The sequence below is a fragment of the Mercenaria mercenaria genome, unplaced genomic scaffold (genome assembly GCF_021730395.1).
Source record: "Mercenaria mercenaria strain notata unplaced genomic scaffold, MADL_Memer_1 contig_3850, whole genome shotgun sequence".
Taxonomy (NCBI): domain Eukaryota; kingdom Metazoa; phylum Mollusca; class Bivalvia; order Venerida; family Veneridae; genus Mercenaria; species Mercenaria mercenaria.
Genome location: NW_026462030.1, coordinates 8,998 through 22,428, shown reverse-complemented (window position 1 = coordinate 22,428; position 13,431 = coordinate 8,998). Strand labels below are relative to the sequence as shown.

At 32.9% G+C, this 13,431-nt stretch overlaps 1 protein-coding gene across 1 annotated transcript in view; it reads right to left on the bottom strand.

Moving 5' to 3' along the window:
* The window catches only part of LOC123548279 (beta-1,4-galactosyltransferase galt-1-like), a 42,561-nt gene extending 29,985 nt beyond the window's left edge, over positions 1-12,576 (bottom strand). The window contains exons 1-2 of the mRNA XM_053534611.1: positions 12,552-12,576; positions 11,886-12,036 (exon numbers count right to left, since the gene is read on the bottom strand). Of these exons, the coding sequence (XP_053390586.1) occupies positions 11,886-12,036; positions 12,552-12,576 (176 nt within the window). The remainder of the gene's footprint in view (positions 1-11,885; positions 12,037-12,551) is intronic.
* Positions 12,577-13,431: the final 855 nt, after the last annotated feature.

The following is a 13,431-nucleotide window of genomic DNA, read 5'->3' as shown; positions in this document are numbered from 1 at the left end:
TATATATTTAGAAGCTGAAGTCATTTGTTCATATTTATATTCATAGCTTTATAATGACGGTCTCACGTTGAAACACCTAAACTATCTCGTTATTTTGGGTATTTGCTTATGTCAAGTGAAATATCTCATTGAACATACGTTTCATCAATATTAAATAATTTTCTTGTAGTTCTGTAATGATGAACTAAATTACACATTTGCATTGACTAAGATGACGATATAACCATTCGTAATTATATTAGCCTTCCGTCCGTACGTTTCTGGTGGTTTCCGTATAATCGGAATCGGTTATTTCCGTTGTTTGTGCCGGGCCATGCTGGGTTTTATTAATAAACCCCCTTTTGCTGGTCATAACCTCGGATTCTCCCTACCTCCCTGCTATTATATAAGTAATATTATCACAATTTTGAGTTACGGTTGGAGCAACCGGCCTACAGCATAAGATTAACATGTCTTTCTGGGTAATTAGAAAAGAAGAAAAAAACGTTTCGTTAATTCAAAACGGTTTTTTGAATACGGAAAATATCAAAACTGTAAAATATACTTACCACCCCTGCAATATATGCATTAAATCACACATTGCGCTGCATTTCTATCTAAAACTTAATGGACGCCTGGCCCTAGTATCTCTGTTTAAGTGAAAACAATGTTTGATCAAATGACTCTACAAAACGTCAAAGATGAAACATGTTTTGACCGGTTAATTACATATTTTTCTACGTAGAGAGTAATTACAATTAGAAAAGCACGTTTGCCTTACAATGAATGACTGTGCGAAAAACTGTCACTTTATTGACATGTTTCGATTTAAATCTATAGATAAACTTCTTAGTGGTAAATTAACGCATTTCCTATCAATCGTTTTTAAAAACTGATTTTGTTCATGTGTTATATCTGATATATGTACCCTTGATAAAAATATAAAAAAAAATGTTTAAGCTTATTTATAAGCGTGCTGCTTTGCAAGTTTTATCAATAATACATGTAATTATTTATGAGGAAGATAACCTCTATATCCTTTCCGCAGCCTTAACGTATTAAAACGTATTAGCGTCTGATGGCCCTTTCACGCTTCCGTAGAATCAACATTTATTACACGAAATTTATTTTGAAAATATTTCTGAAATGTCTAGGTCTGCAGCTCTCAAATACGGTCATATCGTACATCCGAGGCATATACTGACACTCTCAGACAACATCAAAAACGACCTTTCGAGCGATTTGATGAATTTCCAAAATTATCAATGTACCCTTGGTCCGTTACGAACCCCTGTGGGATTTGTGTTTGTTCCATGCTCAAATATCTTTTTGTAGATGAAAAGCTGACATGAAAAGCTGACATGCAGTACTAATGGCCAAGTAATTTCAATTCGTTAGAAAGTGCTGAAAATTGACTCCACAATAGCAAAAAAAAAAAAAAAAAAAGTCCACACGCATACATTTAGACGGAGTGACCCCTGCGCGTGACCCATTACTATTTACGAATACGGCTTTTGTTTTCAAGTTTAGCATTTCTGCTTTCATTTTACTTCCGGAAATAGCTGAAGGTCGAGTGATATCATTTTATGTGCTGTCAAAAACATATATATGCCTGGCAGGATCGCATAAATATGTGCTGGCCGTCCTAAGGTTATATCCTTGCAGTGTATGGTATGTCAAACTTATTGCTAAATTATATATGTATGTTATTATTATTGTATGTTTGTTATTGTTATTCAATGTCTTGTCATTCATATTCTAAAAGTCATTATTGTTATTCTATATTTCGTTATTCTTATTGTATCTTTGATATTGTTATTCAATGTCGTGGCATTCATATTCTAAGTCTTACCATTGTCATTCTATATGTCGTTATTCTTATTGTATGTTCGATATTCTTATTGTAAAAGACGTTATTGTTGATGTATATTCATTATTGTTTTTGTAAGCTTGATATTCTTATTGTATGTGCGATTTCCCGCGATATAAATAGCACAGCGACGCTATACAAGTACAATCACATAACATAGAATAAGAATGACACGTTTTGTAAATAATAATGATGACTTTTACCATAAGAATATCGAACAAACAATAAGAATAACGACATATACAATAACAATGGTAATACTTAGAATATGAATGACACGACATTGAATAACAATATCAAAGATACAATAAGAATAGCGAAATATAAAATAACAATAATGACGTTTACCATAAGAATATCGAACATACAATAAGAATAACGACATATAGAATAACAATGGTAAGACTTAGAATATGAATGACACGATATTGAATAACAATATCAAAGATACAATAAGAATAACGAAATATAGAATAACAATAATGACTTTTAGAATATGAATGACAAGACATTGAATAGCAATAACAAACATTCAATACTAATAACATACATATATAATTTAGCAACGTTTGACATGCCATAGCAGTGGTTGCACATGCACAATTTAGTATTATGCTTCTATTTTTATTCTTATCATTTTGTTTTTTCTTTAAGTTTCAATACGTTAATCAGTGTTTTCACTACATCTTGATGTGACACTGAAAATATCTTCCAGGATATAAACTTTCCAGAAAATGCTCCCACGTAGAGGTTCGCAATTGCTGTCATTTTTATCACGTTGTGAAAGTAGTAGCTTAGCTAACTTTCTTTATTTCGGGCTTCAGGAGACGTTGAACACATCATCGTAATCCCATGAGTAGCTGTTTACGCTACTATTCATGTCATTACACTACTGTACTTTTCACCGTGATTGCCATGATTACGCGTAGAGGGCCGTAATGTAATAAGGCACCTGTGGAGGTCCGACAATTGTCCGAGGACGAATCAATAAAAATAATAAAAGGAGAAAACAGTGAGTGAATGAATACGTAAAATCATAAATTTCTTCAATAAAAAGTAGAGTTATTTATTTTATTTCCTCTATCATTGCAAGTATATGGTAACTATGCTAAAGACAAGATCTCCACCAAGCGGGGCAATATACGTCCACAATTATATAAGAAAAAGCGGGCAAATTTTCAAGAACTTAACTGTTGAAACCCAAAGGAGAGTAACAACAAATGAGTAGAAATTTCTCAGAAAGTCCAAAAAAAATCCTTTACCAGGTACATATTTATAAAAATACACCTAAAGTTGGAGGTACTATCCATGTTGTACCACAGAAAAGTAGTCTTCTCTAAGACCAATAAAAAATACAAAGTAAGCTGTTTATAGTAACAAAAAAGGAAGTTATGAAAAAATATTGTAAGTAAACAAAAAAAGAGATGCCGAATACAGATAAGAGAACCTAAATGCAGATCAATATAATCACGTAACAAAGTCATATGAACTTTGATCCCTAATTTCTGATGCCATGTAATATAACACTACTGAATGGTTTGCCGGTCAATAGTCAAAACTTTTGGTCATCAATCCGATCCCGGGCAATAGTTTTAACTATCAACCGATAACTGATACATGCAGTGCACCATATCGGGCCTCAGTAGTTTTTACTACTTAGTCGCGGACAAGTCATTCAATGAGTGTATACTGTTGGGCAATAGCTTTTATTGACCTTCAAGCAATTAAATAAGTGATACCGTCATCATAGGATTTTAAAAAAAAATTAGGACTGGCTCAGTGCTTGATAAAATGGAGAGACTCCTCAAAGAGACTTGTTTGAACGCTAGTTACTAATATTAGAACATGAATAACTGTATTCTGAAGTATTGATTATACTAGATATTTATACAGACACATAAAGTGTTTTATATGCCTTCAACGTATTGAAATTCAATACTTTCTGATAACATATATATCTTATTTATTTTTAAATAGTTTCTTTTTGCTCAGATGACAATTTACTAATACAGTTTCAAATTCATCTGAATATTAGCTTCCTTTATTAAGTGCTTACATTCTACAACTGAGTTATGGACGTCGTAGTAAAAAAGATACTAACAACTGTTTTGACAGCCTCAAAATACAGTTTTAAAGGTCTCGCATTTTCTATTTAAGAATTTACTTACCTACCATTTTTGTGTATTTGAACGTACGCATACCTATTATAATTATCAGTTTTATGCCAAAATTGTAGCGTCATATACTTAGTTTTTTATTAAAGCAAAACGTGTTAGGATTACAAATAGGACAATACGATATTATATAAATATTGCATTCCTGAGAGGGTGATATGAAAAATGTTCGGCGAGATTTATGAATATCGACCGAGGCGCCAGTAGTTTTTACTACTTAGTCGCCGAAATTCATATTTCGAGGGGTGAACATTTTTCATATCACCCTCTCTGGAATGCAATATTTATTTCATTATACCGAAATCTTATAAAGGTCAGAACATTTACTGGAAAATTAACATAATTATTTATTTAACATTAAAAAGTAATTACAAACAAAATAATGAAGACAGAATTAAAGAGTCTTTACTTGTGGCGACCTTGCTGTGTAACATCTATTCAAATATTTCAACATTGCGTCAATCAGTAGCATTCGAAAAACGGTGATAACTTTCTTTTTTCTAAACAAAACATATTAGTGCAAGCACTTATTTTCTTAGTTAGACCATTTCCAATTTCATGGTGGTAGTTCCGATTCAATATTGGATGAAAAGTTGTTTTCGGCATATTTGGCACGTACAGCAAATCGTAAAACGGGCTCGTACATACAACAGCATCGGAAAAGGGAAATTTAATCCTAAAGTATAATTATATAAGCACCTCGTCTGAAAATTTATCGACTCAGTCTTTTAATCAATGCGAAAGTATAAATCTCTCAACGGGAGATATGAAAAAAAAAATCACATGCGCAGAAATATGACATAATAATGCTGTTGCGCATGTGATATGCAATTATGGATCATATCACCTGCGCAGAAATTGAAGAAAAAAAACGATTTTGCGCATGAGTTATAAAATTACTGGGGAATATGATATATTTTTCAAGTTAAACTAATGGGAAATTTGCATTGGACATATATGTGAGGTATCATAATATATATTTGTGAATATGCATACTAGTAATACTTAGTCACCATACCAGTGTATGTACACTTTTGCAAAAAGAGCAACTTTTTTACTATGATACGGTTATTTATATACATTCTTTCTTTATGATACTTTTGAGTATTCTTTATATATGAAAAAGATTGAAAAATAAATTAATAAAGTGCATATCCTTTCCGCTATAGAAACGTAACGTAGTAAAACGTATTAGCGTCTGATGACCCTTTCACGCTTCTGTAGAATCAGTATTTATTACTTGAAAAATGTTTCAAAAATTTCTAGGTCTGCAGCTCAAATACGGAAATACCTTACAGCGGTACGACAGTGAAGTGCGACAGTACGATGGTGATTACACGACATTACGATGGCGAAGCGCGACAGTACAATGATAGTTTTTATGTAAATAATGTGAACGCATTACCAAGACAACACATTCTTTTTAGTTTCAACTTTTATCTCTTCATCAGAAATCAAGACAGTTTAACAGTTTATCTTAAATGACTATCTTGTCAAGTCTTGATATTCGGCACTGCGCTCTACACCTCCCGAGCCCGTTCCAGCAAACAGACAACTTCGTTAGGTCTTGAAATTCGTCAATGTACAAACTTAAATTTAATGCAGACTGGACATTATCAAATGTCGTTTATGTCATAACTTGTAAAAAGTGAAACATGTAAATTAAATATATACCTGCCAAATATGACAACAGGTTTGAAATCTACTCGTATAACCAGTCATACGTTTCAGCGATCCTTCATATGATAGTAGTGTGGCTACGCATTTCAACAGAACTAATCGCAGGCTTTTTATCAATTGTGTTTGTTTCTAATGAAATTGAAAGACTATGACACGAACTCTTCTAGAATTTCACCGGCTAAATAGCGTGCATTTTACTAGCAATAATCATGAATTAATTGTTTGTTTTTGGTTTAACGCCGTTTTTCAACAGTATTTCAGTCATGTAACGGCGGGCAGTTAGCCTAACCAGTGTTCCTGGATTCTGTACCAGTACAAACCTGTTCTCCGCAAGTAACTGCCAACTTCCCCACATGAATAATCAGAGGTGGAGGACGAATGATTTCAGACACAATGTCTGTTATAAAATCGTCACGGAGAATCATTACCAACTTTTAGTAACATCTCTAAACCGATAAGCGGGACAGATCTGCCTATCATAAAAATCAATAAAACCAATAATCCAATATCATCGCTACCGGACGGATTCGTTGATTTCCGTACTAATTGTTGTTGTTGTAGTAACACGGGGGGAAATTCGATAATTAACAGCTTTGGTCATTATCTGATGCATTTACAGACGGGCAGTTTGCTAAACGATATACTTGAATGAAGGTTTAATAATTATTAAAGTGAAAACCGGAACAAGTCGAAAATTTATATAATACTTTATTGTCAAATAAAAGTAATATTTAAGAATATGAATATGTTATCTAAAATATTTAGAAATCGTTACATTTTATACATCGAACACAGATTTTCTTTCTTTTTAATACATGAAACATCATGCTAAAAGAAGTATATACGCACAAGAAACTGTCTGTAAATAAAATAAATATTCAAGAATATGAATTTGTTATCTAAAATATTTAGAAAGCGTATATACTTCCTCAATACGCGCTTTCTTTCACATATTATGAACATGGAATATGAGCTTTTGTTTCTAAAATATTTTCAAAATTCTTAATCACTAACGCTTTTCAATTTTCATCGTAAAAGGTAGTAAAAACAGCAAATTCTCATGTATTTCCGTTACATAAAGTTTGTCAGTAATTTTGAAGTTTTGAAGCCTTCATAAGAAATATAGCTTTTTTTCAAGATATCTAAAAGGTATTTTTTGTTGTCGAACGATCGGGAGGCCAGTCGCTTTAAAGAAAAATAAGTATAGAAATAAGACTTATACTTTTAAAAGGAAATACTTAACCCTTACCATGCTGGACACGATTGGTTCTTCCTTTGCGATCAGTGTAGATCATGATCAGCATGCACATCCGTGCAGACTGATCATGATCTGCACTGTCTGCCATTCAGCCAGTAACTTTTTGGTATGCATCCCTTTTCATAATTAATAGTACTGTCCAAATTGAAAGATAGACAAGTTCATTATTGTAATTTAGCATGGTAAGGATTAAGTTTTTTATATCGTGTCTAAATAGAAATATCATATTTGCGTGACTTGAATAAGTACTGCTGACAAATACTACTACCATAGTATACATTAACTATAAATATAGTTACAGGAAAAAAATCAACATTAAATAACAATAACTTCATCAATATCTCAATTTTAGAATAGCAGACTTAACTTAGTAATAAGTATACCTATTAACGATGTGAATTCTAAATTTGTACTGATTCTTCCTACTGTCATACGATTCATAAAATAAAGGTAAAAATCGTAATAACAAAATTCCTAAAAGGAAGGGAAAAGACTATATAAAGACAGAAGAAAGTGAAATATATATATATTACAACGCAAAAACCATAAAACCATAAAAATACCTATAACTTGAAGTAAAAAGTGGGGTAACATGTCTTTTATGACCCGGCTTGAAACAACATTGGCCGGATATTGTTTACCCCTAGGCATTATTGTAATACACTATAAAATTCAAAGGGTAATTTTAGATATTTGTTACAATTAAATTATTTTATGCTTAATGTGACTGTGTGCAATCTTGAGACTAAAACAAATAATAGATATCGCAATTTTTGAAACGAATGATTGAAGAATGTACCAAAAACATGCATTAATTTAAGAATACAGAAAAAATATATAAGTAGGTTCGGAAAGAAGCAGAACTATCAGTTCATCAAGGCTATCTTTCAAATTAAAGTTTGGTCATATTATGAATAATAGAAAATGTTGTTTTTTCTTGTTTCAAAATTATTGAAAATTCCCATATGAAGAAAAAAAGATGACCGCGTCGGATATCGCCGCGGCAATAAAAAGTCTCCAGATCGTTCGGCAAAAAATAATATAGGTATCTAGAAATTAATTATCGCTATATTTAAGAATGCCTTGAAACTCAATTACTGACAGACTATATTTTACGGAAACACATGAGAATTAGTTGCTTTAAGTATTTTTTTTTCGATGAAAAATAAAAGCATTTGTATATTTAATGCGAATTGAACACTAAATCCTCCATAGCGTTATTTTAAACGACAGCGGATCTAGGTTTCGGCGTTTCTGAGTTCAACAATTAATTTGTTTTAATTTGTCTAATTACAATCTCAGTTTTTTTTTTGTTTTTTTTTTTTTTGTTGTTTTTTTTTTTTTTTGTCAATGTGAAGTTGCCTACAATTCATGTACCGACAAAGTCAGGCTAGCAGACGACAATATTTTCCGTAACAGCTTCCGAGTACTTACGGATAACGGCGGAAAAAGCCGGATTTTTTTAAGAAATGTTCACTGTATACACTAAAATGCAAAAAGGTACAAACAAACCATTATTAAATTTAAAACAAATTACACATAATGAAAATTGAATAATTTTTCTACATTTTTAGGGGTATCGATTTTTTGATTATTTGCGGAAAATATCTCATTTTATCTGTTATACTTGAAAAAGTCAGTTTTTTTTTTACCCGTTTCCTACAGAGTCTATATGAACTGAGGTGGGTCTATTTAAAGTCAAAAAGGACCAACCAAATATTAAAATATTTTTTAAAAAAAATATTCAAAATATCTGGGATAAATTAAACTTTAATTTGTGGGGTATCGAATTTTTGATTTCCAAATAGAACTTTTTATATTTAAGTTTAAGTAATTTTTTCCTTCTTTGTTTATATAGGCAAATTTATCGATTTTCCGATAGATCGATGTTACTAAAAGTTGGTAATGATACGCCCCGAGCGGGGATCGAACTCGCGACCCCGCGATCCGTAGACCAACGCTCCCCCTACTGAGCTGAGCGGGCGGGCTAATCAGCAACTAATGAAATTGTAATTTTTATATATACCAACCTGTTTACAAAATTTCTGTAGCTTTAATGTCATGATTGTATATTTAGTATGTCTAGAATTTTCAAAATTGTGACTTGCGTAGGCATTCTCTGAAGATGGACGACTACCATGTTAAACGTTATCTACTAGGTGCCACAAGAAAGACTTGCCCGGTAGTCACCCTTGTAAGGCACTTTATAGTGAAATAAACGAGGTCAAAGGTCATTCGGTGCAAATTTTCATGTGTGTCACATAAATACCTTGTATCTTGGTCATTTATCGGTGTAGAATAACAACAATTGTATCAAAAAGAAGCCAGGACTTTGTACATTTATTTACAAACACTTTATCTAAAATTTTCTCATTTACATACTTATGAATATTCATGAAAACTTAAAAATGGGCAAATAATTCGTTAAAAATGACATTTTCAAATAATACAAAGATCAAATCTTCACTATTTGTGTTTATAAATGGACGAAAATAAGCAATATTACATTTGAAACATTACTTTATATAAATATATATCTGTTTGTAGCATTATATATTGTTTGCAAGAGTAAATACTGTCAAAAGTGGGTGGGGTATAATAATCATTAAGAAAGACAAATATTAAAAAACTGACAATATTTACATATCTCACATATAAACCATATTTTGAGATAGTAAGATGTTTTGATTTTAGAATAATGTTCTTCACAAATATTAATTAAGTGTTTTTCAGCTCATTTGCATACTCATGAATATTAATTAAAATGAATCAAATATTCATTTAAAACGTTCATTTAGTACACATATATCTGTTCTTAGCCATTGATAAGAATCTTATCAGTTTTATAAATGTCCAAGTAAAGCTTGAAAATAGTCCATGCATTAAGAATATAATTAGTATTTAACACTTATTCAAATACTGCACAGCGTAGTTCACACAGTTCAATCTTGCTCATAGTCTTTTCTCTATACACAATACCAGAGGACATTGTTTTAAAAATGTCACAACTTTATTGTCCTCGATGCAATGTACATATCTACAGTTGGTATATATATAGCCTCGCATCACATTCAAACATGCAGACCTGGTTGGATTGGTAGCATTTGCACATTGAACTGGCACATTTCGTCTTGCAATCCACATTAGTATATGATATGTTACTTTGGGTATTATAGAAATACAGTCATACATGTCACCCGTGGTATCCTTTGTATGCATGCAAACTTACTTTACGCTATCGATGCAGTTGTGAAGCGTAATTAGTATATGTCCAAACTGGCATATACATGTATGTATAGCTATGACGGTCTGTCTGTATAACCCTGATACCCCAAATGGCCTGCATCTATACCTAAGGTACCGATAGTTGCCTCTTTGTATGCCACGGACACTCATAGTGTATCTGTATGTATGTCCATGATATCCAGGGTGACTTGTATACCTTGGATACCGGCATTGACGATGTTTCTTTATACCAAGGATATCCGTATTGGCATACATATATAGCCCTGATAGCCTGTATACAATGGATACCACTAAAGGCCTGTGTTTTTTTTTTTTGCACCTAATATCTTTCTGTATATATAACAAGGAAGACCTATATATCCGGTATACCCAGAGGGTCTTTATGTATAACAAGTTTACAAATAGTGGTACCCAGGATCCAATAGTGGCCTATTTATAGCCAAAAAGATTTGACAGTATACCAAGGATACCAAGATAGACCTACCTCTACACCGGTGGTATGTATTTATACCCAGGATATTCATAGTGGTGACATTAAGTAAACGGTCAGGATGGCCTGTTTGTATATCCAGGGTACTCAAGGTGACCCACCTAGGATGCACTCAGGTGACCTGTCTATGTACCAAGCATACTCAATACATATACTGGCCTAGTGTATAGCAACGATGGTCTGCCTGTATACCCAGGTTTTTTTTTACCCAGAAAGGATTATATGTAATATACGGGATATCCATAATGGCCAGTATATATGGCCACGATGACCTGTTTGTATATCCAGGCTACACCGAGTGGCATGGCTTTATACCTTGGATACATAGGTAACCTGTCTGTATACCTATGTCATCCAGATTGGCCTGAATGTATAGCCATGATGGCATGTCTATTTACCCAAGATACCCAGAATGGTGTGTATGTAAATCGAAGATACCCTTAGTAGCCTATATATACAAATGTATAGCCAGGATGACATGCCTGTGTACCCAGAATATCCAGAGTTGCAAGGAAAATCGGTTGACCCTTCTGTATGTTCAGAATACCCAGAATTGCCAGTCTGTATATTCAGTATACCAGTATTTGCCAGTATGTATACATGTGTAGCCAATATGACCTGTCTGTATTCACAGAATACCCAGATAGGCCTTTCTGTACACCCGTGATACCCATAATGACATGTATGTATAGCCAAGGTACCCTCAGTGGACTGTATATATAGCCAGGGTGGCTATACATATATGCACAAAGCAAACAGAGTGAATAATTGTTTAACTAAGATACCCATAGTGGAATGTACATGTATGTATACCCAGAATAATTTTCTCCTGTATAACTAGGATACCCATTTTATCTGTCTCTATATCCAGGTCACCTATTGCTGTATAGCCCGCCCGCTAAGCTCAGTAGGTAAGAGCGTTGGTCTACGGATCGCGGGGTCGTGAGTTCGATCCTCGGGCGGGGCGTATGTTCTCCGTGACTATTTGATAAACGACATTGTGTCTGAAATCATTAGTCCTCCACCTCTGATAATTCATGTTGGGAAGTTGGCAGTTACTTGCGGAGAACAGGTTTGTACTGGTATAGAATCCAGGAACACTGGCTAGGTTAACTGCCCGCCGTTACATGACTGAAATACTGTTGAAAAACGGCGTTAAACCCAAAACAAACAAACAAACAAACAAACCTATTGTTGTCTATATGTATAGCCAGGTTTTCCCTAGATGTCTGTATGTATGGCAAGAAGAGCCAGTATGTATATACAGGATACCCAGAGTGACATGTCTGTATACCCTTGATACCGATAGTGGCATCAGTATTTATCCCGGATGGTGTGTCTGTATACAAATGATACCAAAATGGCCTGGCTATATATCACTGATACACAGTTTACCTATCTGTATCCTAAGAATATCTATAGTGGCCTGTATGAAAAGTCGAGTTTGCCTGCCGATATACCGAAGATATCCATAGTTGCCTTCTCTATACCTCTAGATACATTGAGTACCCATGCAGTCGTTATACCAAGTATAATATTAATACCATTTTAGGCTATCCTGTTTGTAAACCGAATATATATTTAAAATAGTATATCCGTCAAAATACTGCAAAATCTTACATAAAACCTTTTGTACATTCTCCAGTATATTAAAAAAAACTAAACATACTGACTTCTTGGCGGTCATTGTGAAAAGTGTCTTATTGGTTGTCTGAGATGGTGTCAACCTGATTTAAAATAGTAATGTTTTTTCAATCACAATACTATACTAAATTACATAAAACAACTATTTAAACTCTATAGTGTATGCAAAGAAACCTTAACATATATATGCATACTTTTGAACATACTTACCTCTGGTGGTCATCTTGGTCGCCATTTTGAAAAAATGGCAGCCATATTGGCTGTGTGACATAGGTTCAAATTTTGAAATAGCCGGCAGATATGTACCTAATACAAAAGAAATGCCTTGCTTTTGTGAAAACAAATACACAATTGTGCTAAAGATAACTGTTGGTCAGAAGTTAACTCACCCCACCCCACCCACTTCAGGCAGTATCTACACATAAAACACATATGATGGCGATATAAACAGTTGCGTTTATTAATAGATAAGTATTCCACATATCATTTCTTACCTTTTGTGTTTTTCAAATCATGAAAATTATATATAAAACAATAAATATTGTACAGCTGTACATGCATACCAATTTTATCGTAATTTTGTACGATTTTGCCGCTTTCATTAATATTAATTAATATGCAAATAAGCTAATTTGCATATAGTTATTTTATTTAATAGTTAAATACATTGGCTTCAATTAAATACCATTTTTGCTCACTTATTTCATCAAATGGCGAAATTATGATGCCATATATGTGAAATTTATAAAAACTGCACTTAATGACCTTTGACCTAATTTCTTGACCTTAATTTGACCTTAGGATTGTGACTACCGGCATCAATGAACTACTTATATCATATACTTCACATATAACACATAAAAGTTGCATTTTCACGAAATGCCTACGTAGGTGTTATCCAGCCACATATATGAAAATAATTGGTAAACTAATTATCATTTTCTGTTTATATTCTGACTTATTAGTTATAACTAATATTTTGCGATCAAATGTTATTGATATAAGCTGTAATATTTCTTATTTGAATAATTTATTGTTATTTTATTAGCTCACTTTATTGTTGCTTCAAGTTTTTCAATGATTTTCAATC